Source organism: Triturus cristatus, chromosome 8 (genome assembly GCF_964204655.1).
Source record: "Triturus cristatus chromosome 8, aTriCri1.1, whole genome shotgun sequence".
NCBI classification, from domain to species: Eukaryota; Metazoa; Chordata; class Amphibia; order Caudata; family Salamandridae; genus Triturus; species Triturus cristatus.
In genome coordinates, this window is record NC_140591.1 from 243,292,405 (window position 1) to 243,319,464 (window position 27,060).

Sequence of the window (27,060 nt, forward strand, 5' to 3'; positions counted from 1 at the left end):
AAGCACAGTAGAGACAATCTGAGAAGGCTGTGTCTGAAAAAAACTCGCAATGGAGGGGAAACTGGCCTTAGAGTGACTGGTTCCATAAAGGAACTCCAAAGAGCTGGATATCAGGGCCAGGCAGGCAGAGCACAGCAGCAATGGTGGCAGCAATACCACAGTGTCTAGCGGAGAAAAAAAGGAAGGATTCGGGTGCCGGTCTCTGAAGTCACATCACCAATGAAGGGAGGGATGCCCTGTTATCTCTAGGGAAAGCGAACAGTATGAGTTATCATCTCATGCTGGACACTTTCATCAGGAAGTGTGGACTTATCAAAGAAAAGTATAGGCAGAAGCTTAGAGACAGACAGAAGTTGCCCCAGCAGTCCTGGGTGGATTTTATTAATTACTTTTGCAAGGCACTGGATGGTTGGGGGAAGGACAGTGAAGTGAGTGATTATAAGGGGCTGTGCAATTTGTTTGCTGGAGAGCACATGTTCAGCAATTGTTTTCTAGAACTAGATCAACACTAATGAATAATAAGCTTACTGGCCCTAGGGAGCTTGTTGAAGAGGAAGACCAATGGCTCAGCACAATGGTCCCCAACAAGGTAGCTGGGAGCACTCCATTAAGGGTGGTTCAGATTCCCTCAGCAGAGTGAAGGGGAGGTCCAGGGAGACATAGACAGGTCCCAGAGTAAGCTGGGGGAAAGGGTTCCCATGCCCCTTCTGAGAAACAGAGAGGAGGTTTTGGGGGGCAGTGGCCCAGGACACCCTATTTCCAACCACAGCTGCTTTGAGTGTTCCCAGTTAGGGCTCAAACAGGGGGACTCTGTCTGTCTCAAGAAACCACCAACTGGTGAGAACTCTAAGGAGTGGCCAATGTGGCATTAATGTAAAGTAGTCCCAAGGGGAAGGTGGTAGAACATGTCCTAATCTCCCTTAGCTGGGAGATAGACTCACAGGGTAGGCCTGTGATCCCGGAGGGTGGAAGTCATCACTTTCATCCATTTACTGTGAATGGGATCCCTGTCACTGCTCTGAGCAATACCGGTACCAGCCGGGTCACAGTGGTGGAAAGATTGGTATACCCAGGTCAGTTCACTGGACAGGTGTGTAGAGTGAGTCAGGCTCTTGAGCAGGACTGTGTCTGCCTGATTACTCTGGTACCTCTAGAATGGGGTAGTGGGGAAGTGGTCTTGAGGAGGGTCATAGTTAGTCCCCAGATGCCCATTGACTGCATTCTTGGAAATTAGTTACCATCTGTAGTAAGAGAGGTGGGAGAGGCGGCCACACAAGGTACCCTGAAAGCTGGAATGTATAGTGGTACTACTCTCATAGGGAGAGTACAATTGCCCAGATGGAGAGGCATGAAGTGCAAGAGTCCACTGTAGGAGGACCAGTGGATCAGGTGTTGCCAGCTCTGAAAACAGAGCATCCCGAGAATGACTCTGGTGAGGCCACGTCTGACCTGGAGGTGCTCCCTGCACAGTCACAGCGACAGAGGGCTGGAGACCTGCAGGACACAAACGGTGCCACCCTTGAGCGGGGTGGTTGTTCCACCCTGGACATCCTGGTTTGTCAGGCACCTGTGCAGCCTCAGGATACAGACCCTGTGGAATGTGGACTGGCCTGTTTCAGTCTACCACCCCTGGACTGTTGGGAAAGAGAGTGAAAGAAGGTGCCTAACAACTGGAGCTGGACACCTCAGAGATCAGAGAACCCTCAGGAGCCTTTAGGGAACTCCTTGCCGGCCCCAAGACTGAGAGGAAGGCCTGCCCAAGGCCACCGCTTGAGCTTTCAACTTCCAGTGGATGGCCCAGGGCCTGGCTCTTGGCACTAACACCTATCAGTGATCTCTGTTGGTTGTGTTCTTATGGGCAAAGTTTTCCTTGGGTTGGGGACAGAAGTCCGTTCCAAGGGGCGAATGGGCCACACTTCTTTGTGCTGTAAGCCTCCTGGGATGCATCTGTGAGAAGGTTACGGTTAGGAGCTTCACGGATGGGGTATACAGATGATGAGAAGAGTTCCCCATGGGTCGTCCAGTGGCTAAGGAGGGTGTAGACAGAGGGATACAAATGAGTTCAGAGGGGAGTATAACTGAAAAGTGCCTCTGCACTAGAGGGCCATTGTCTATGTTCTATCACTTATGTAGGGAAGCCCATCTAGGTATTGATTTGTCTCCTTTGGCTTTTGGCTGGAGTGGGGTCATGTTGGTCTTGGCCCTCTCTGCAGGGTCATTACCAAACCTTTTGACTTCACCCCTCCTATTTCTGAACTTCAGGATACAAAAAGCTCCAGGAAACCTCCTGCAACTGCCCAGCTGACCTGCTCCACTGGACCTGCCTGGACCTGCAACTGGACTTGCCTGAGCCGTGCTGGGTTCTGCTGTAGTGAGTTCCTGATGTCCACAAAGAACACCTCAGGTCCTGGACCCTTGGTGGGGTATCAGTTGAGCTTCTCTATAAAGAAAAGGAGAAGTCCTGAAGTTTTAGGCTCTTTGCGACTATGAACAAGCCAGTTCATGCCATAATCTTTCCACCCTTGCTGACCACCAACGAGGAGCTCTGATGGACCCGACTCTTCACACAACAGTGACCGCCGCCAGCGACGACCGGTAACACGGGATCTGCACTTTGTGCTACAGCATTGACAGGCTGCAGTGACCGCCAACGCGAAATTTCAGCAACGATTGCTCAAGACACCTGACTGGATCTTCACGGTACAGCAATGATCATTCAGGATGCCCGGCCTGCTCTTTGCACGCTTTTCCTGCTCCTTGTGGCCTCCTCCACCACAAACTTAAATCTTCACCTTGTACTTTAGACTGTAACTTTTTCAGAAGAATTAACTTGGTTCCTGTATCTGGCCTGTGTTCCATCTCAGTTGGCATTAACTTGTGACTTTCACTGGGTCTTGCATGACCAAATAACCAAGAGTGTTGCTTGGTGCTTTGTGCTTTTAGGCGCTATACTTTAAAATTGGATATCTCTGGTTCTGCTAAATTGATTTTTATGATTTTGGTATCAAATAATTGATTACATTTGACTAAATTTGTCTAAATTGGTCTGGGATCTCTCTTGTGTTGTGCTTTGGCTTTATTACTTTCTGAGTGCTGCATAAATACTTTAGGCATTGCTTCTAAGTTAAGCCTGACTGTTTTTGTGCCACACTACCAGGGGGTTAAGCACAAGTTAATTTAGTGGTAAACCCTGCAAAAAATGTGGCTGTTGCTTAAGAAGGGTTCACAGCACCCCTCAGTCAACACCCTATTTCTCCCAGAAGCAAAGCTGCAGCATTTCACTTTTAAAAAGGCTAGCCACCTGCTTGATTAGAGGCTTTTACATAATGGGGAAACCCAGTAATAATCCGTAGGACCTGGGTAATTAGGGATACATTACAACAGTGGTCCACTCAGTGAGATCCACTAAACGGATAAGGTATTATTGAATACAACCCAAAGATGGGAGTAGGGGCAGTTTCTGACTGTGAGGGAGAATTTGTAAAATTGCTGTAAACGTAGCACCACACACAAAAAAAGACATTTAAATGTATCAATTATTCTGTATTTCTAAAAACACAGAATATAAATACATTATATACACATATGGCTGTTCCAAAGAAATACGTGAAGAGGTGCTCGTGCGTGAAGTATTTTAGACGACAGAGAGAGGAAATAGACATACATATATCATATCATATTACTTACATATATTTACATATATCATATCATGCAAATTTTTTTGATTGCAAAACGTGCACACTGTACAGCAAATAATTGAATTCTATAAAGATGCCATCACATTTAGCATTTCCGTGGAACTCCACTGTGTGGATGTTATAAACGGAGGGCACACAACATTTCGACAGACGTTTTGTTTACTGTGTGGATTTGTTACATGGTGAATTTTTCTTAAGTTTGGACAGTGCTCAAGGGTACGAAGCGAAAATTGCATAACTATAAAAAGTTAATTTAAAAGTTAATTTTGGGTTCGAGTTTTTCTTTACCTCCCGATTAAAACAAGCACTTGTAAAACCAATGATTGTAGATAGAAAGCACATATATATATAATGAGCACAGTTTTTGAAGAATATTTGATGTTTGGAATACCTAACTATTCCAAATTAAATAACGAAGAAGAAGGATAAAGCTTTCTAAAAAATGGGATATGCACTTTTCTTCCAAGAGGATATTATATTTCCTAAATTCCACAGTATCTCAATGGAGCTGATGGGGGCAGTTCCCATTCAGAATCTACTGCTGGGCACGTAGCTACCCACTTCCTCCTCGCAGATGAGAACTAGAACTTAAACACAAATACACAAAATAGCAACAAATCAGTGCCTACAGCCATGGTTCATGCAGCGTAGCACTATGAACTAAACACTTGCAACTTGCACTGGACTTAGGTTTGATCATAACCTGTAGCCCACTTGGAGCATTAAAACATGTAATATTCACATTTCATGCATCTTTTATTGTCTAACAATAAGATTTGCATTAAAAGAAGGCGATAGATAGGAATTATGGGCCTGACTCATATAATGGCAGGTGGCCTGTGTCTCTCGTCAGGACGATGGAGTAAATTACTCACCCACACTGATGGAGGTGCCGTCCACCGATCACGTTGGTTCCTGTCAATACTGTTTAGCAGTTTTCTCTGCCCCTTACCGGAGGTGAGGGGCAGTAAAAACTGACCTCTAATTCCACCCATCTAAATAAGGTAGGTGGAATTAGATGTCTGCTTCTAGCAGCCCTAACTCCACCGGGTTATCAGAGGGGTTTAATCGCATTGGAGATGGAGTAGGTGAATCATTATCATGGTGTTATGTATACTCCAGCACCAATGAGATGGAGTATACATACTGCCAAAATATATATCAGGCCCTATTTTTCTAGTCTAATGCTGTCTCTAGTCCACTAATATTGAACTCTGCTAGGGTTTGAGGGTTTGCCCAGGGTACTTCATTTCCTTCAGAGGGGCCTTTGCCATCACAAGCATCCGTTTTGGTGACATCTTGAAAGGCCCAAACTTCTGTCCTCCTAGTCAGGCAGGCACCAACCCCGGGGGGGGTGGGGGGGGGGGGGGAGAAAGCTGACCCAGAATTGGTTTGAAGTGACCAAGGAAGAGGGGGCTGCTCATTAAACTGGACATACCTTTGGAGGGCTCACAAGCGTTACACAAGACGAGAAGGGTTTCTCCATCTTAGAGTTTCAGAGTATTGGGCACAGTGGGATTGTTTGCTTCAGGAGAAACAGGAACTGCTGCATAAATGAGGAGGGTTAGACGTGAGAACATTTATCTTATTGGTTATGGAGGGACCAGGAGTCACCCCACCCACCCACTAGCTTCTGCCAGGCAATAATGTGGCATCCCCTGGCACTCTCGTTGGACACAGCCAAAGCCTAGACCTGCTAGAAGATTCCAAGATCTGAATAAATTACTCTGCCATCCTGACAGAGGTGCCACCTGCCTAATTATGAGATGACCAACAAGCTGGCGGTCATTTCTCAAGCACTGGCATGAACTGCCATCATAGCGGTGCCTGTCAATGCTGTTTTCAGTTTGATGCAAGGCTCTGTCAATATGACGAAGCCTGGCAGCAAATTGATTTCTAAATTATAAGTAGAATTTTGGTTTTGAAAAGAAAATGCTCCCCTCGCCATGGAAGTCCTCTTCCATGGTCATCGGAGCATTTAGTTTCAATGCTCATTACTGCCAGGGTTTTCCCAATGGTGACAAGTAGTGAAAGCTGACCTCTAATTCCGTCTCAACTAAATTAGGTGGGCAGAATTAGAGGTCTGCCTCTGATGGCCCCTAATCAAGTTGGAGACAGAGTAGTCTCTGCCGTGATTAAACCTAAAGTCCACTCACTTTTAAATTTGGTTGTGAGACCATTATTTTGGCCATACGTACTCCATCGCAGTTGCGACAGAGAATACATACAGCCAAGCTATAAACCAGGCCTTAAATCTAAAGGTAAAAGTCGTGTCTGGGCAAAGGTGCCAAAAGTATTCATCCAGTATGAGGACTACCCTGGAATTTCAGATTTTTCCGACTCAGAGCTTGTCGCATCAAAGTCAGTGGCTTCAGCAGGACCTCATCCAAAGCCCATTCAACTTTGTGAAGACTTCTTCGCATACCTGTAGCAGTACCCTACTGAAGGATTGTGACTTCTATTATAAAGGTAAAGGTAAAACTTCCAACTGGATTGATCCTGGTTTGTGTAACTGACCCGTGCGTTCCTTTGGTCGGTGTGAAATAGCCCCTAGGTCCTGGTCTACCATGACCACAGACTATCATTGGAGCTTTGTGCTTTTTAGTGCTATTTTTAGGTCGAGCTTTCGGGAACTATTGTATCTTCTTCTAGGGGTACAGTCCACCCACTGCTTCTCATTTGCATGTTTGAGTGTCCTTTAAAAATCCTCTGTTGCTATTGGTCAGTCATTCCTATTGTCCCTCATTTTTGACTTTCGTTTCCTACCACACAGCACGGTGTGACTACTATCTTGTCGCTTTCCTGGCCATACAGACCATCTGTTGTGCTCTGATTGAAGCTGTTTTGCTATTCAATGAAAGATTGCCCCTTTAACAATCCTCATGTGATTGTCATGCTGCACAGATTTCACTTATCATCATAGCCACCATGCTTCTAAGTTTAGCCTGCATTTATGTTACTCCATACTGCAGCTACAATTTTTTATGCACTGCAGACACTGTTAAACCTTGTTCCAATGCTGCCTCATCCTCGGCTACTCGTGCCAATCCCCATTGTAACCAGTGCTGCTTCCTTCCAGGGCAGTTTCACTTGAGAAAAGCCTCTTTCTGGTGCTCTCTCGCCCCGCCCCTGCAGCCACTGTTTCCTTCCTGCAGCACTCTCTTGCTCCTGGGCTTCATTAGCATAGCCCACTCCATCTGCATAATTGAATGTAAATATTATGTCTTAAGGAAAGGGTGCAGTACCACAGGTCGTTACTAGGTGTCCCTAGTAACAGCCTGTTTTACTGCACCCTTTCCTTAAGACATAATATAAGAATTCCAATACTATGTGGCTCAAGGAACGAGCGTGAGCATTCTTTGAGGCTAAAACAGATTTAAATGCTCACGCTCATTTCTTAAGCCTCATGATAATTGCATTCAAATATTATGTCTTAAGGAAAGGGTGCAGTACCACAGGCTGTTACAAGGTGTCCCACAGACACCTAGTAACAGCCTGTGGTACTGCACCCTCTCCTTAAAACCTATTATGGGAATTCCATTACCACAAGGCTTAAGGAACAAGCATGAGCATTTCTGTGCATTTCTTTGTGCCTTTTGTAGCCTTTGTAATAAGAACAGAAATTGCACATCTTAAGGAAAAAAAGCTTGCGCTAGTTCCTTAACCTTAAGCCTCATGGTAATAGAATTCCAATATTAGGTCTTAACCCCTTTGCCGCTTGGGTAATTCCCCCACGGTGCGGGGGGGAGGGGCCGCGGTGCTCGTGACGAGCCCAGCTCGTCATGAGGCACAGTGGAGCTGTGCTCATGATGAGCTGATCTCGTCACGACCCCGCCCACTGATTGATTCTCCCGCACAGGCAGGGACCGTTATGACGAGCTGGGCTCGTCATGAGCAAGCAAGCAGTTAAGGAAAGGGTGCAGTTCCACAGGCTGTTACTAGGTGTACAAAAGATTAAAATGCTTGCGCTCGTTTCTTATGCCTCATGGTAATGGAATTCCTGTATTATGTCTTAAGGAAATGGTGCCATACCAGGGACACCTAGTAACAGCCTGTGGTACTGCACCTTTTCCTTCATGTGGACTTATTTCTTATTATGTATGCTGCTGCTGGCATCATTTTTTGTTACAGTGACTGCTTCCACCACACGTGAGGAAAACACCACCAAGGAAAAAATGTTCCTTTAAAGATAATTGTAAATTAATTGATTTATTTATCGTCAAAAACCACTAGAAATGTGCAATTCTGCTGCTGTGGAGTTTTCCTCCAAATTACAGATTTGCTGCACTTGTTACATTTATTTATTTATAAGGTTTTATATAGCGCGAACGTGACCCCCGAGGGTATCACAGCGCTTTACAGTATATAGTTATAAAGACATACGAAATGAGGTAGTATACACGCATTTGTTATTCATAATTACTTACAAAAGAGGTAAATAGTAAAAGATAACATAGGTGCCCAGTAGACAAAATATAAAGATCCCAGAGGGCGCCAGTCATTATATAATATACAGTTATCGAGCTTTAGGTCAGTATTGAGGAAATAAACAAACATTTAATGTTCTCTTTCAATCCACAAGAGTTAGCCAGTGATATGAGCATAATCCAGCATCTTCTGCATAAGGCACAGATTTGTAAAAAATAGTGAACAAGCATTTGCAATGCAATAGGTCTCACATTTACGCAAGTTCAGGCTATTGGCCTTATTAATGGCAATGCCTTTTATTTATGTTTTGGTTTTCAGAACATAAATAAAAGGCATTGTCATTTACATTGCCTATAGCTTAAACTCGCGTAAATGTGAGACCTATTGCATTGCAAATGCTGGTTACTTAAATCTTCCAAAATTCATGGGTTTTTCTTATTTTGAAGTCATTTTGTTTATTAAATTATACCCTGTTTTTCTAGATTGGAGTGGGACTTTTAATGAGTTGTGTTTTTGACTTTTCAACTGCTTTGGTATTCTTAAATGCTTCACCCATTTTTTATAAGTTAAGCCTATCTGCTCTGTGCTACCAGGGGTTGAGCGCAGGTTTAAATAACTGAAACCTTTAACTAGACCAAAGCAGATAGAAACTTTATTACCAGTGGTGGACCTCAATCCACCTCAACTAATAATCCACTTTCTCACATAGCCAACAGGGCTGCTTTATTTGATTTTAATTCCAAGCCAGATGCTTATATGTGAAACCAAGACCTTTTTGCTGACATCCTATGTGCATGGTGAGTGTGAGTGTAAGGTATGGATGGTAGAAGATTTGATATAGCACAAAATGGAAGATGAGATACAGTTCCTGAGACAGAGGGTATGTATTGCCTGCTTTGCTGGAGCCGAAGGCAGGAGCCCCAGACACTGAAATGTGGGAGAACAGAGATAGGGCTATGCTTAGATTACTTTCTAAGTGATATAGTTTTGTGTCTATGTGTGTTAGGTTGAAGTAGTTGTCCTACTTCCATTGAGATAGAATAGTTATAGAATACACTACCCATTTTGAGATTTAGCTAAAGGTGAGCTATACTCTATTTCTGTACCCGGTCAAAAGAGCACATTCCTGCAAGTGTGAGTTCCTCTTAAATAACCCAATGAACAAGAATTAACAACTTAGCATGCTGGTTAATGATTAATGCACATTTTCAAGAAACAATTATACGATGAAGCTATGGATTCAATTAATTTGTGATAAAAGTTGCTGTGCCTACCTAAACCCCACATTTCAAGGACACACACACAACTCAAATTTAAGGGTGATATCCTGTTGTGAACCTGAAGGTTTATGATGTATAAAGAATTAAATACTGATCTGTTGGCCCTAAGTCCAAACTTTGATTAAGTAAATTGTAGAAAGGTGATGGGATTTTAAGGTATTTGGAAACAACACCAATATATCCACTCAGTTCACATCCATAGTATACATTTCAACCTCAAAATTCCTAGAAATGTTGGCTATATTAGGAGTGAATGCAGCTAGGTTGTGGTACTGAAAAATGTCTAAAACTTCACGAAAGACCAAAAGATAGGATTTTCCAGCACCAGTGCTAAATGTATGTCACTCTACTCGACTCAATCATGAGCGACCAACAAACGTCTAGCCTGGTCAGAAGTAAACCGTGTGCTTACATGTGATTCTTGCTGCAAAACTTTGCAAGTGTGAATCCCCATTTAAGATCTGTTGCATTTCTGGACAAACCCTGCTACAAATTATATTTGGATTTCTGACCATGTGCACACATACATGCACATACATGCGATCTCACTGGATACAAATTCAATCATCCATCAAATTATAATTAGATGTTAAGGGATTGTGCTCACATTGTTTTTACAGTCATCATACGTGCTGCTCATGCAGTTTATCCTTCCACTTTGCATTACACTGACGTCTCCAGAATTGAGAAATTGTAGAACAGCCCTACATATATACCTGAAAAGATACCAAGGCAATTCCACGTCTATGCATGCTATATGGCTGTCTTAGGTCTGGCTTGCTGTTTTTATTTAATTGGTGCCTCATTCATTCTATCACAGCTCTAATACTTATACAACACAGAGAAGGCCAAGAGGCTTGATTGAGCAGAAATCACATACAATGTGAAGATATACTAAAAGCATGTGCTGAAAAGGCACCTACCTTAAATTCTTTTTCAATGTTCGCCAGCACAGCCAGCTCATTGCTGAGTTCTAAGGCAGTCATTACAGGGTCTTCACTGGATAAGGAGAGGTAGGCGGGGCTTGCTAGTCCTTTGTAAGCATTGATTCTGGATCTGGAATGGCTGAAAGAGTCATGTTTCTGTTTCTCGTTGCATTCATTGCACTTGCAGAAATAGTCATGGGGTCTTTCTATGCGAGCTCCTTTACGTAAAAGGGTGTGCACTATTTCATATTCCTGGCAGTGGGCAGCCAGGATGATTGGTGTAACATCATGCGAGAACCTTGTTCCATCCTCATCATATGCATAGAAATCATCGTGCTGGAGTTCTGATTGGCTGGGGCTTGTTGTAAGTCTCTTGGCTTCAGCGAAAGAAGGATGGCCCAGGATTGCTTCCACTATTCGGACATAACCTTTACTTATTGCCAGGAGCAGTGCATCTCCGACGCGTGCCAGATTCTCCTTCTTCAGGAGAAGTTCTGTAATTTCAAGATGTTCATTGGCAACAGCTAACTGCAAAGCATTCTGCCCCATATAGTCAACACAGTTAACATTCAGTGAGAGGCATTCTTCAATCATTTTTCTCACTACAGGAATATTTCCATATTCTGCTGCATCCAAGAAACGTTCTTCGTCCAAAGAAAGACTAGTCGAGCGGTCACTGAACATGTACGCTGGCCCTCGATTGGCTTGCCTCCTTCCCTTCTCCCGGTGTATTGTCTGCCGGCAGTTTGTTAGTCTATTCTCAGGACTTCGCCTGTATTGGAATATAGCCAACATTAATACATAAAACCCAACATTGTGTACATCACTAAATTAGCTAATACATCCTCTTACAACCAAGTTTGTCTTTGAGGCACAGTCAGAAATATTTGCTAGACTTGAGGGGAGCTTATTTTTTTTATTTGGTGAGCACAAACTCTCCAAAGCTCTGAAGTTAAAGTAAGCTTTTCTCTTACACCTTGCAGAACAAAAATAGGGCTGTCCATATTTTTTGCCATGCAGTGTTGCCCACAAATTTCTGTCAGTTTTTTGGACAAAATTTACTTTAATACAGGACAGTTTCAGGAAATAGGAATTAAATGTTCCTAATTAAAACAATGGTGAGGTTTATACAACTAACAAAGCAAACGGTAGTTTACGTTCTAGAAAGAATCTATGGGGCAGAATTTCCAAGCCCCTTGCGCCACTTGTGCGTCACTTGTCCCATGTTAAAAGTGACACAAGGGGCTTGTAAATCTGCCCCTATATTCTTATAACTGAAATATTAAAACGATTTTTGTAGTCTGAAAAACTTAATTTCTATAATTGTTACATAGATAGGCTGTAGTCCCATTTTCAGGAAATATATTTTTCAATAGTTTGCATTTGGAATCCTTTGCGTAAACTGATCATATGGATATAATATTTGATTGCAGTTAGGGCGGATAATTTGTCTGGTGGTGTTGTGCTATTCCTGTATTGGCAATTGGCAAGGCTGTGTGATTGTGAGCAAATCACGGGACCTCCCAATGTATCAATTGCCTATAGGGGGAAGACATATACTACAGGTTCCATATCAGTAGCAAATACACATTTTAAATTCATAATTAAAAAGTTGGAAGAATTTTAATTAGCATCTTGACATAGAAAAAGAGAATCTGAATATATTATTAATTTGGAAACTAAAATACTGGATTTGTGAAATATGGAGGAAGAACATAAAGTACACCTGTGAGAGTAACTGCTTTGTGCCCTGCTTTGGTCATGTTCAAAATGTTGTAAATATGTTTAACCTCTTTTTGGTGTTTAATTCATTTTTGTTCTTTGTTTCAGGAGGAAAGGAAGGGAATATCTTGTGAGTTGTGGTGTCGCCTGGCTAGGTGGGAGTCCCCTATCCTTATCTCCTTCTTCAGCTTCTTCCCTGGTGACGGTAGTGTGGGCAGGGAAACTACTGTATCCCAGGAAGTGGCTCCCTGGGACACAGTAAGTGAGCCGGCCCCTGGAGATAGGGTCCAGAGGGCCATTAAAGGCTCCAGGAGAGGGACAGCATAAACGTTTGGCTCTAAGGGGGTCCCTCTGGGTCTCCCCATAGGGCATAGGGGGCTAGGGTATCCCTACCCTCCCCCTTCATATATTTTTTTTTAATGTTCAGGGCAGGGGACTAAATCCCCCCAGTCCAGTAATGGCTGCAAGATGCATTTTCTCATGTTGCATGGCAGCCAATCAGAGAGTGCTTGCAGGATTCTGACTCCAAAGGAATTGAGTTGGCCCAAAGTAAAAAAAAAGCTCCTATAAGAACACTCTATTTTTAAATTGCCACTCCTGCAAGACTCTTGAGAGCCTCTCACAAACCCAACCGTCCAGATATGCAAATATTTTCAAACCTTAATTTCTCAAAAACTACTGAAGGGATTTACACTAAATCACCAAAGCAAAATCTGCGGACCAAAATCTAGTTCACTGGCAAATTTGCTATAATTCCATTCAGAGGTTTTTGGGGTAGCACTTCTAAAATAAGTCTATGGAAAATGCATGGGCATTTTTCGGTTTGAGACCCCCTTCATTATTGGCACCCCGCTTGACGGTTCACTCTGAACTTTCCATGCATAAACTAGAAAAAAAACAGCACTTTTTTAGATAGTTTGTGGAGATTCGTCAAATGGTGTCAAGACATTAGCAATACTATATATATTGTGTGTTTGTATATATATATATATATATATATATATATATATATATGCATATTTCACCTTCGTTTCCCCAAAGGGGATTCCCCACGCACTCACGGACAGAAGCCAAACTTAGCCAGTAAAGTTTTCAGTTGTATTCCATTTAATCCATTAATTCACAGCGTGCCAATTCAAGTAAAAGGACTCTACGCGTTTCACCTCCCCTGAGGCTTGTTCAGCAAGGGATTATGGTCTTAGTAGTTTGTAATCCTTTTTTGATGATTACTTTCACCTAATTGGTTTTTGTTAATTTGGGGTGTCACTAGGCAGCACGTCACATCGTAAAATGAATTCAAGGTTTGATTGCCACATAATTGCATTCCGACATATCAAAATATTAGATTCAGGTCAGGCACACTGGAGGGCCCCATATATAACAATTGTGAACATAATCCATGGTTTTGATTTATATTGACCCACTGGAGGGTTATAATTATTGTAAAACCTTAAGAGTCCAACAATTGACTGCACGACTAAATCAAAGTCAACCTGATCAACTTCAATTGCGAATTGTTTGCGTTAATTGTGTTTATAAATTGTGTGGATACACTGTTAGTTAAACATGTGACAAATAGGATTACAAACTACTAAGACCATAATCCCTTGCTGCACCAAAACAGGATGTGATGTCACTTCACGTTTTTTTATGTTTTTTTTTTTTCATGCATTTAAAAAGAAAAAAAGCCTGTGTATCATTGGTAAATCTCGTGAACAAGCCTCAGGGGAGGTGAAACGCGTAGAGTCCTTTTACTTGAATTGGCACGCTGTGAATTAATGGATTAAATGGAATACAACTGAAAACTTTACTGGCTAAGTTTGGCTTCTGTCCGTGAGTGCGTGGGGAATCCCCTTTGGGGAAACGAAGGTGAAATTACAAACGGCTTGGCCCTGCCGTACCTCATCCGCACCGCCATAGAGCGCCTGGAATTCCAAAGTGGGCCGTTTTGCGGAAAAAAAAAAAAAAAAAAAAAAAAAAAAATATATATATATATATGCATATATATACATATATATATATATATATATATATATATATAGATATCCACTGAAAAAACCATAGGTTTCACACATGTTAAAGTTAGCGGAAATTTTACTGATAAAAAACCAATGAAATTCCCCCGTTATAGTTAGTGCAGGCAACTATAACTCACGCGACCGCAATCCTCTGCTGATGCTAATACTGTATTTAGACACTTATTTGCCCATGTCTTCTTCCATACATTTTTAGCTATACATATATTACAAATATTTTTTTTTCATAAAGACACATATGTCATCAGCAGAAGATTGCGGTCGCGTGAGTTATAGTTGCCTGCACTAACTATAACGGGGGAATTTCATTGGTTTTTTATCAGTAAAATTTCCGCTAACTTTAACATGTGTGAAACCTATGGTTTTTTCAGTGAATTTGCAAGGTTTTTTAAATGCTAATTCCTAACTATAACGTGTGTGAAACCTATGGTTTTTTCAGTGAATTTGTACGGTTTTTTAAATGCTAAGTTACTTTACGCCATTCGTGGCGTGCGCGCCCACTTAACGCAGTTCGTTCCGTGCGCGCACGGTGCGCTTCGCGCACCGTGCGCGCACAGTGAGCACGCGGTGCGCTTCGCGCACCGCGCGCCCACTTTACGCAGTTAGTGCCGTGCACGCACGGTGGGCACGCGGTGCGATGACAAAGCAAGAAAGCACGTCAACAAATCTGTTTCTGCTTTCCTCCGTGACTATGGTATGGGTGCCATTTACCACAACAACTTGCGTTATGACATGCAAGACATTTATAGAGGAGATGGTGTGCACTTCAATGATGAAGGGAACAGAGTCTTCCTCTTGAACCTTAGACTCTGCATCGGTACTTACTTGTAGGTACCACTAAAAAATCATTTCATAAACACAACGGCTCTTTTTAGAGCCCCCTAATATCTAAACACTTAAATCTGATTTTCATTTTTTTTTTTTTTTTTTTTCTACCGTACGCTTACCGTAAGCTTACCGTACGCGTACCCCGTGATTTTTTTTAAAATCAATAAATGTTTTCTTTGTACTTTACAGTCCTTCTTTGACCCCCTCACAAATGTAAGGGGGTCTGTAACTCTCCTCATTGCCCCCTTTTCTTGTTTTCACTCTTTTTTTTCTGAGTGAAATACACAAAATGGCGGCCGCCGCTTCCTGGTTTCGGCCGATTCGAATGTTTACTAAGATCTAAGAGCCAATCAGAATCGCGCTCGCGCACGCCACCGTACGCTTACGGTAAGCGTACAGTAAGCGTACCGTAAGCGGGCTCAGATATATATATTGATTTAAAGGCTATTTTCTCAGAATCTACTGAACAGATTTACACCAAACCTACAAAAGGCACTTCCTTGACCTAGGGACTACCTCTCTGCCAAATTTCGAGTAATTCTGTTCAGCCGTTCGGGCTGTAGCTCGTTCTAAAGGTCCTATGGAAAAATGCATGGGGAAAACGCGTTTTGGGACCCCCCTTTTATCTCAGCCCCCGCTTGACGGATCCCCCCGAGACTTTCAGGGTAGGAGCGGAGCGTAGCGCCCCACCTATTTTGAGAAATTCGCGAGGATTCATCGACCGGCGCCAAAGTTATTCAAAATAGAATGTTGAGGTTTTCCTATGGAAAAGGGGTCCTAACTATAACTACCTACTGGCGACCGCCAGTAGGTAATATATATATATATATATATAAAACCACACACACACATCACACATACACACACACTCGCATCAATAGCACCTGTGAAATTACAGATAGGTCTGAGAGTCCATAGGAAATGCATATTTTGTTTTCTTCATAACTTTGAAATTGTTTTGTCAATCTGAACTAAACCTTGCAAAGAAAATGGTCATCCAGGTTGGGTCATTCACAGTAAGTTTCACACAGATCCTTCAAGCAGTAGCCAAGGAAAAGGCAGTGTCTCAAAAGTGTGATTCACACATTTTATTCCCACACACACACACAGACAGAGAAAAAACAGCTGAACAGAATGAAACCGAATTTGGCACAAAGTTAGAACTTTACTCAGAAAGCATGCTTTTTTATTTGATGGCAATCCATTCAGTAAGTTTTAGGAATTAGCATTTAAAAAGATGCTCAGAGCGGGCATAAAGCGGTAATCCTGCAAAAAAGTTAGCAATAACTGAGCCCACCCGTGCAGTTCCATGGTACTACTGTGGTCTGACGAGAGCTAGCTTGCGTGCCATGGTTCTGCTGTCTCATACAAGCTTCCCTTTCATGATGCTGGATTGGCTGTATGGGTCCTTGTACTACTGATACAGCACCAGTGAAGAAAGCTTGCACAGTACTACAGCACCATGATAGGGAAACTTGCTCCTCGAACCCCCCAAAAAATAAAAGGTAGGTTTCTGGATTTGGCTAAGTGCAGCAGGGATTGGTCACCCATTGTATGATTGGCAGCCCATGGGGCAACCCCCACAGCAGAGGAGATTTGCCAATCACAGAGTGTTGGCCGTCTATGAAGGGTTGGCTGATCGTGGAGGGTGCAATATCTGACCTCGACATAGGCCATGCTATATAGAATTAATGCCTGCTATGAATGGCTGCAGGCGGTTCAAAGTGGGGGATGGGTGTGCACAGAGGGTTGGGCATAGGGCCTGGCTGCAGGCCAGGTCTTTTGGCCAACCCCCACTGAGCTCAGCGAAAGGCTTTTTGAATCTGGGGTTGGTCACATACAGAGGGTATTGTGAAGGGCCTGACCAGAGACAAGGTCCCAAAATCAACTTCCAATGCATACAGCTGAAGGTTGCAAGTAAGGGATGTTGGCTACCTGAGGAGTGTTTGGTCACCCGCAGAGTGTTAGGTGAAGGTCTGGATGGACATGAACAATAAACAGCAGTGAGGTAAAAAAAAAGTACAATTTACATTGTATGGCCAGAAATTAGATTATTAATTTGGGAGAACGGTCCCCAACCAACTCAATAAACTCATTGGGTCATAGCACAGTTCTGCTCAACAAGTGGAGCTATAGCACAAACAGTAGACAATCCCCAGAGAAGCAGTACCAATACTTGTAGAGTAAAAAACGCAGCACAATCAAAAATCGCAAACCAATTTACAAAAATAGATCCCCGTATAATAAATTTAAAAAAAAGACACCAACATAATCAGAATAGGTTAAGGTAACATGAGATATGAAATTTTGCCAAGGAAAGGTACAGCAGCATTCGAAAGTCACTGTTCACGGTTGATCAAGACCTAGTTGTGTTTTCTTGGTTGACCTTGATGCAGTGTAGGTTGGATGCACCAGTGGTTCATCCCGTACCTTCTGACTTAGGTTGTTTTTATGGAAGATAAAATCTTCCAGTGGGCCAAGGTTCGAGGCTGGGACGATCCCTCAAAGTCAGATACATAATTGTTGAGCTCTAGCTAAAGCCATTGGTTTTGGTGACAAAGTCTGAGTGGGGCAAACCTGGATTCCACTGCCAATGAGGTTGTTTTGCAGGTCGAGTGGGTTTTCCACCTTTCCCATGACAAGTTTGACCTTAGGACATTTTTGGGTCTCGAAATCCTCCTGATAGGCAAGAGTGGAAGCCATTCCTGAAAAGCCTCTGTGATGCTGGATAGCTTCAGCAAAAGACCCTGCTGAACCAATGTTGAGTGTGACAAAAAGCTTCAAGCTGGATAATCTTGATTATCTTATCTGCCTTGTGTGCAACCTCCCTGGGCGCAATTTAGCACCTAGTCCTGGTCCTCTGGAGATGGTAGATTTGACTAAGTCTCCACTTTTCGAAAGTTCTGAGAAAAGCCTTCCTCATCAGTCCTGCAGTCCTGCAGCCCCCCAGAATATCCACAAGGTCGCTCTATTGCCAGAAACAGGTCTCTTGCAGGGTCTTAGAAGCCAACTGCTTGACTCTTGGAGAATAGTCTCAGTCCCAGGGTTCCTGCGGAGGTTAGGTGTCAATTAGTCCTTGTACAAGTCCTCTTCAATTCAGAGTCAGGAGTCCAGGGTCTGGATACTTCTTTTAACAGTACTTTCTTCTTTAGGTGAGCCTAGACAGGTTCAGGAATCTACTGAGGAAATGGTGGTAGAGATGTCAAATTATCCTGTGCATTCGACAGTGAATGGAGAAATTCTACCGCCTAATCCTAACTATTTTCTTGCAGCTCCCCAAGCTCCTTTTACAGCACTTCCTCATTGTTTTACTATAAAATTACATTGTTTCAAGATAGTGAATTCCAGCTGCAATCAGGTACCCCCTAAACCATTCCTATATTGAGATTAGCTCTCCTCTCAGCTCACAGTCAAAGGGGTCCTAGAAAGGAATAAGAGAAGCCCTTTGTGCCTTCTCCAAGTCAAAAAAGTTACTGCTAAATGTGCCCTTTGTTCTGCCAACCATCCCTGCACACTCAAAGATAGCTAATTATTGCTGAGTAATCAAAAGGTCAGAAGCATGACATTGTGCTTTATCCAGGGTGTCAACTCTCCCAGCCTAGGATATGTACTCTAGCTCTGGCAGTGTGATGATTGGCAGAACTGGTTTGAAAAACTATTAGGTTAGGTGTATAGCAGGAATGAACCCTTGATGAATGTGTGACTACAGGGAATGACCACCTTCTGTCTCTCCTCAAGATAGTTACTGTCAATTATGACAGGGCAAAAGATTGCATACCATTCCATGCAAGAATATTATCACATGTGCTAACTGTTTCATGCCCCCATCCAAATTGGTTCTTAACATAGAGATTACTATCTATTTCCTTTTTGTTTCCTGATGAAAAATATAGACCCTGAGGTTTTTGATGTGTGGCTGAAACATGTCAACACTAAAAATCAATACTATATGGATGTAAGAAAACTAACAAATCCCAGAACATCTGCGATTCAATTTAAGTTTTGTCAGACCCACACCAAATAAATTAGGGTTTGAGTTAGACAGTAGACAATTTTAGGTGCGAGTGCCAGAGTAGATTTAATTCAAATGTATGATACAAATAGATTCTTTTCCCACCAATAATTGTTCAGGACAAAATAAATTGTCCTTTGATGAAGCAACAGGTGGACAATTCACATCGGAGCAGGGCAAATACTGATTTACTTATAACTGGGTCAACACTGAGAGTGCATGGTGTGCAAAATAACAACAGTTTGCAATAGGGCCCGAGTAATTACCAGTGGCTGAGATTATTCAAGCATTCCATCATTCACTTTTTTGTATACTTCATCATTGCACAAAATGTGGATGAGATTCTTTATCTTAAAAGAAAAGGGACCCAATGAGAGGCTCATGAAACTTTCAATTTTTGTATACTTTAGTGCGTCACCCTATGTGGGATGGGTATGCCCAGACGTGGGTCCCATGCACACTGTGTCACTGGAAACAAACTATACCTGGCTGATGAGCCCTAAGTAGGGTGAAACCGGTCCTGGTTGCTTATGTTCTGCTTCATGAGAAGACCATGCTTTGCACTTCTGGCCGGACTGCTCTCATTGGAGCAAAGTTAATACTGATTTGCATAGAGCTGCGTCCAAACTGAGGCTCGTGGTGTGCAAAATAACGATGAATGGGACGCAGCCGGAGAAATTAACAGTGGCTGAGGAATAATTCAATCATTCCATATATCAATTGTTTTGTATACTTTAGTGTGTTGCCATATGTGGTATGGGTATGCCCAGACATGTGACCCATATACACTGTGTCACTTGAACCAAGCTATGTCTGGCTGATGGGGCCTAACTGGGGTGCTTTTATTCCGGTTCACGGAGTACCTTGCTTGGCAGTTTGAGCTGGACTGTTCCCATTGGAGCACATGTAAGACTCATTTGGATATCGCTGGGCCCAAATTGCGGTTGCCTGGTGTGCAAGATAAAAATAGATTGGGATGTGGACCTGAGAAAATACCAGTCACTGAGATTAATTCAAGAATTTCATCCATGAGTTTTTTGTATACTTTAGCATTGCACAAAATGTGGGCGAGATTTTTCATCTTACAAGAAAAGGAATCAACTGTGAGGCTTGTGAAGCTTCCCTTGAGAACCTTCCTTAGCACACAAAATAAACTATCTATCATTATTCTGTTTTACCTCTATCCCTTATTTGTGTTTGTGTATTACGGTAGGAAGGATTAACCAGCGATAGACTTCTCTCCCCTTTATGATGTTTAAGAGCTGGTTTTAAGTTAGTACTGGTTCAAGCAACCTAAAGTACATTTTTCACAAATATATTTCTCTGCTTAAGTTAAGAAAGATCTGATTTCACTATAAACAGGTACTGAACACAGAGCAGGAAATAACTTTGAGATGTTTTTTAAGACTTTCCCTAAGTGGTGACAGGAAATTAAGAATTTACTCCCATCTAAACTCATTTAGGGGAAGTATAAAGGGTCTACACAGTAAAATATTTCTGGCTTTTATCTCACTGTGAGGGCACACTAACCCCAATATGCTGTGTGCCCTGTGGGCTTACAAGCCACACATTAGGGCTGCCTTATGAATATATGAATATGGTTTTTCTACATAGAAAGGTTTTACTATCTGTCGTGTGCCACTGCTGTGCATTTAAACAGCAGCCCAACCAGATCACAGTAGTGCTCCTGGCAGACATATTTGTTTCATATTTATAGATGCTGTAACTACAGACTGCAGCCCACATATTACATGTAACTTCCCGTGACATAGGTGCACTTTAGGCACCATTTGCAGTGGGGTTATAGAGAAGTATAATAGGCCATATAGGTATTTTCAAAGTACAGCACATGGTGAGCAGAGAGGCCACAACAGTCCAGAGTCAGCCTCCCCCTCCCAGATGGCATCGGCTGAGAGGCCTTGGTAGCCCGGCCCATCCTTCCTCTCCACGGAGCATCAGCCTTCTGCCCCCCTCCCATGCTGCCTTCGGATAGTATCAGCAGAGAGGCCATGCAGCCCAGCCCTCTTCTGTCCCCCCAACCACCGCCTTCGGACAGCATCAGCAGAGAGGCCTCGCAGCCCAGCTTTCTTCTGCCTCCCACCCCGCCTTCGGGCAGCATCAGCAGAGAGGCCGCAACAGCCTAACCCTCTCCTGCACACCCCCCCCACCACCCCACGCCTTCTTCAGACAGCATCAGCAGAGAGGCAGAGATGAAAAGGTTTCATATTGCTTGTGTGTGACATTTTCATAACTTCACTTTAATTCTGAGTGGCATTCAGCGATTATGGGTGACACTTTGTCGCAAGCAGAATGAAGACGAGGGAAACATAAACATCAGAAATTACATGTATTTTTCAAAAATAGTTTGACTGCTTCAGGTGACATTCGACATCTTGAAATCGTAAACAATAAAAAAAAAAAGGCAAGGCATACATGTGCATACGTCATCACACTGGCCCGCCACAGCAACCTTGATGATTACACGTCATCACGCTGTCTTTGCATTTTTTTTTGCTGCTGCTCTACAGTATTGGCCAAGCCAATAGTTTGACAAGCCTTTGCCAAAGCTTGTATCCTTCTGAGTTAAATACAATGAGTAACATCATACTGAGTAATAGTGGCGGTACATATAACAGCTACAATGGCAAATACCGTGTCTTTAAACACAATGTACTAATAAATTCATCTTTAACTTCATTTGAATTCTTGGCTGCAACGCTCAGTTTAGTGAGAAGGAGCGTCTAGCATTTTTGCAAGTGTCTAAGGCCTTAGTTTTAACAACAGTTGAAATCCTCGGCTTTTAAGTGTGGGACCTCTCAGGTTTAATGTCACTTGGGGACAGGCTGTTTCCAATTTGGGCTGTGTATATGTAATGACAGTTAACACGTGGGCAAGTGCACTTTTTATGGGGCCTACAGCTGTAATAACAGTGGGGTTCACTTCTAGATTGGTTTATTACAGCGGTGTGCCTGGCTGGGAGGGTTCTTTAACCCCTTCCCCGCTCATGACGGAACCGCTCCGTCATGTGCCACGGTTGCCGTGTGCTCATGACGGTGCGGTTCCGTCATGCCACGACCGTTGGCGGCCGCTCCGCCCACGCGGCGCTGTTTCCCCGCCTGTGCGGGGGGACAACGCAACTGGGCGGAGTCATGACGGAACCGCTCCGTCATGAGCACAGCTCAACTGTGGCTCATGACGGTGTGGCTCCGTCATGAGCACAGCGCCACCGCGCTGCCCCCCACACCCCCAGCGCTGCGGCGGAATTCCCGCCGCAGCGAAAGGGTTAAATAAAAATCGCTGATAGTCATCCTGAGGCCAATTGCCCTTCCTGATTACCCCTCGGCACTTCAAACCCAATTCAACACAGCATGGCACTATCATCAGCACGCCCCGGGAGGTCCCATTAACAGGCACTCCTAAGAGGAGGAGCCCTTTCACATTCCGCACCACAATGGGCACCTCCTCACCTTGTATTTCAAAGTCAAAGGTGCAGGGCTGCTGGCTGCAGTGCACACACAACGAATGTAAATTAAATTAGGACTGACTGGAGCACAGAGCAAGCCATGCCTCAGTTGAGAGACTCTGAGGCTGAGGCAGGAGCTGCGCACACATTTCACAGCGACACTTACTGGTCTGTGGAGCTCGATGAACAGGCCGGCCAGCTGCATGACTGACTTCCCCCTGTACACAGTCCAGAACTATTGACTCACTGTGGCATAATGGCACTACACTGGCTGCCTGACTTCAGTGCAGCCTCAGTATCAATTGAGGCACACTACTCGTGGGTGCTGGTGGGTGCAATAGAAGGCACAACGTGAGCTGCGGCGGGAGCTGCTTGCTGTTTGAAAACTGTTGCACTACAGTGCCCCACCCACTAGCGCAGCAATTAGGGTCTCTCTGTGTTACACACTAGTCTGTGCTTGTGTGATTGGGCAAAATCAGAATGACCTGCCTAATGTCAGTGCTGGTGCCACTGGTGTGTCGGGTAAATTGGCTACATTGTGGCACTGCAAGCTCAGCTGAGCATGCCCCTGAACCTGCAGTGCAAACCACGTGCTGCCATCAGTTTGCTCAGGCACACAGTGCTGCGAGCACCCTGGACAGTTATGGAGGTGCTATAAATGTGTGACTTCACTTTAATGTTGGCCACTTTAATGCCTGTCACGGTAATCAGCCAGAGAAGGAATCAACCAGAAAAGAAACAAGCATTTGCAATGCAATAGGTTATGCATTTACACAAGTTTAAGCTATTGGCATTGTAAATGACAATGCACTTTTTTATGTTTTAGAAAACAAAACATAAAGGCATTGTCATTTACAGTGCCAATAGCTCAAACTCACGTAAATGTGCGACCTATTGCATTGCAAATGCTTGTTTACCTTTGATGCTTTTTTGTATCATTTCTACATTGTGCTCACAGTGTTTTTCGGCTCCTCCAGAGGTATTTTAACAGGGGCACACAAAAAACATGTGAAGCAGATTTTGGAGTGCAAGTAAATTCATACTGTATCACTGACAGTAAGGGTCAATGTTCAGCTCTTTACATTATTTCACAGAGTCTTCTTCAACTTTGTCAGACAACAGAGCAGGTTCCCGGGACATTAGACGTATCAGTGTAGGCTCATTTTCCCAAATCATACGCCTCGCACTGAGAGAAGTGAGATTCTGTTGAAGGAGTCTGACTGTAGGTATCTTGCCAGCTCACAGCGCAGCGTCAGAGTGATGAACGTAGCTCGATACGTCACCACGCAGTGCTTTCTGTTTGAGGCAGAGGGTTTTGAAATTTATCATATTCATAATTGTGAAGTAGTGCATGAACACGAGAGTGGTTTTCAACTGGATACTTACACTCAGGTCGTGTATAAGATGTACAACGTTGTTTTGATGCTGTTGGAGCCTGACTTTTATTTTTACTGGCAGAGTGCAGTAAATGCTTAGTCAATGCGAGAGGCAACTGCAGTTAGGAAAAAAAGGTCTTTTGAGGTTCGCGCTAGGTCGTGATTCTGGTGACATTCCTAATGTCTTAATTACTTACTGGTAATTGCATTACTCCTGAGTCCTCTTTCCTCGTTTGCGACCATTATAGGTGGGGCCTCCCACCTCCCCAGACACCAATCCCACTAATTGCAATTGAATAAAAGGCCCTCCCCACCCCCACATCTCCTGTTAGTAACAAGCACCAGCCATCAAGTGTCAATTGTAGCACAGGGCGGGTGGGGCTGTGGCTGCAAACAAAGGGATAGGACTCGGAGTAATGCAATTACCGGTAAGCAGTGAAGATATTACCTCGGAGTCCATTCCCACACTTGCAGCTATTACATGTGAGACATAACAAGCACTAAAATCAGAACTGACAACGCCTGCTGAACACACATATTTATTAAGACACATATCACCAGGACTCATCTCTTTTCTGCATAGAAGACTGTAGCTGTTGACCAAATACATCAGTGAGATATTGTACATCAGCAAGTCTATACTTAGCAAATTTAGAAAAATCAGCCCAGGTCACTGCCCGGTAAATTTCCCCAATAGATGCACCCTGCATCTCTGCCACAGTCAAAGCCATACTCTGGGTAGACCTATCTTGAATTGAAAAAGGAGGCACTTGACCCTGAACCTGATAAGCCTTAGAGACCAACAACCTGACCCATCTGCTCACTGTAGCTGTCGCAGACTTCTCCCCTTTCCTGGCTGAGCCAAAGATCACAAACAATGACTCCACCTTATGCAAGGGCTGAACCCTCTGTAAATAGACCAGAACCTAGCAACTTCTCCTCCTGCAAACCAGGGGAAGGGAAAAACTCAGGAAGAATCACTTCCTGTTGGAAATGAAAAGAAGAGTTGACCTTTGGGGTAAGCCCTGGCACTGGCACCAACACCACTCTGTCAGGAAACATCCTGCAAAATGGAAACTTAAAGGACGAAGCCCTCAACTCCCCATACCTCCTAGCTGATGTAATAGCCACCAGAAAGAGTGTTTTATGGGTAAGGAATTGCAAATCAATTTCCTCCAATGGCTCAAACAGATCAGACATTAAGGACTCCAATACCACTGACAAACCCCAAGAGGGGATGGACATAGCTGATCTTGGACAGGAATTGGACAACCCCTACAAAAGACATGGCACCAAGTCGTCCTCCTCCAACAAATTCTTCCATGAACCCCTGAATGCCCCTGAATGATTGGATCGCTTCTCACTGTACTCTCAATGTGACCACATTCAAACTCAACTGGGAACGGTCCTGCAAGAATTCCATCACCATTAGTAAACTCACATAAGTAGGACAAAACCCTTGACCCTGCACTATTTGGAAAAAGACTTCCAATGGCGCTTATAAGATCATTGAGTATGCCATTTACTAAATGCCTGGAAAGTAGCCAACAAGGCTTCTGATACCCCCTTGTCTTTTAACCCCCTCCATTCAACCTCCAGGCTGTCAAACAGAGCCTCCTTAGACTATCCATCCTCAAAATGGGTAACTCCAGAGGGGGCGAAACCATTCGATGAACCCACTTCTGAGCTCCCAGCGTCTTCAGCAACAGGGGAAACCAACTGGCCCGCGGCCACCAGGAAGCCACCAGAATCACCTTGGCTCTCATTTTCCACACTCTCACCAACAAGAGCCTCATGAGAGGAAATGTAGGAAAGGCATACAGCAGACCCACTGGCCAGTGACATGACAGCACATTGATCTCCTATGTTCAAACCTCTCTGTCCTTGGCACAGAATTTCTAAACTTTGGCATTGCTCCGGGAAGCAAAGAATCCACCACCGAAATCCCCAATTAAGAAAACACTCTCTGATCCAGAGACAATTCCCCCGATGAGGGGATATTCTTGTTGAGCAAATCGGCCATCACATTGGCTCACTCCTGAATGTGAATGTTTCTTAGAGAGAGCAGAGACTCCTTAGCACATAAAAACATCTTGTGAAAAATGTTGCCCAGACTGCTGAACCGAGTACTCCCTGTTTGTTCAATAAGCCTTTGCGGTGACATTTTCCATTCTCGCCAGCACCGCCCTTCCCTGCAACTGTGAACTGACGAGTCCAGCAACCTTGTGCCTGCAAATTTATTCCCCAAGTGCCTCAGCTTAACAAACACGTAAGAAACTAGATGCGAGATGCACTAGACAGGGACTGCACTACTCTTGAGACTCAAAACTGAGTAAAGAACAAGTTAAGCATCATTTATCAATTTAACAAAACATTGAAATGTGTTCATCATCAATCCGCCAATGATCATTTATAAATGAAAGTGACGATTCATCGTTTCTTCTTGTCAAAGTGTTGTTTTATTCACACTTTTACCAAGGTCAAAGCGTACCAAAAAATCATGTTTAAACAATACTATAATACATATAATGTAGCTTGATCTTCCCAATGCATTTCGGGCGCAGTATTCGCCCTTCTTCAGGGGTATCTGGAAGTGAAACATCAGTCAATCATATGCAAAATCATTAAAGGATTCACAACGCTAATAGTATTAGGAAGGCAATTCTGGCGTCACACAGGTGTTAAGACAAGATGAAAAGTTAAAAGTTGAAGCCACAAAGTTACATCACCACCGAGTTGGTGGGGGTTCTGGTAAGTATATACAGAGAGGAGGGGTGGTCCCAAGCAGAAGAGCAACATGATTAGAAGCGAAGGGGAGAGTGCAACACCGTGTGCAGATGAGCATGATCACTCGTAAAAAATGTGGAAAAAATATAAACCGTCACCAAACCAGAAAGGCAAATAGTTACCTGAAAAAGCTAATGTTACTGAAAGCTATCCGAAATTGTAAGCATTACAGGAAGCAATCTAAAGAGAGTGAAACCTGTGTCTTAAAGATAATCAGAATGAAATATGAAGCTTTCTAAGGCGTAAAACAAACTTAAGGGGGCTTACCAAAAGTTCTATCAACTCTAACGGACACTAGACAAAAGTCGGTGACTGTGTTTACAAACGCGAAGATGCGGCACAGTGTTGGAAAAATCAAGAGCCTGCGAATGGTAGATACGGGAAGTTAAATTCAACACTATATTCACTAAACGCGACTATTAAATGCTTTAACAAAAGTCGCCCATTTTACCTTAAGGTTTCTGTCCGTGTCTGTAAAAGGAGTCCGTGCGTTCGTCAAACAGC

At 43.5% G+C, this 27,060-nt stretch overlaps 1 protein-coding gene across 1 annotated transcript in view; it reads right to left on the reverse strand.

Annotated features, from left to right (window-relative positions):
• The window catches only part of TRPC6 (transient receptor potential cation channel subfamily C member 6), an 833,374-nt gene that overhangs the window by 356,521 nt on the left and 449,793 nt on the right, over positions 1–27,060 (reverse strand). The window contains exon 2 of the mRNA XM_085624063.1: positions 10,330–11,104. Coding sequence (XP_085480189.1) covers positions 10,330–11,104 — 775 coding nt within the window. The remainder of the gene's footprint in view (positions 1–10,329; positions 11,105–27,060) is intronic.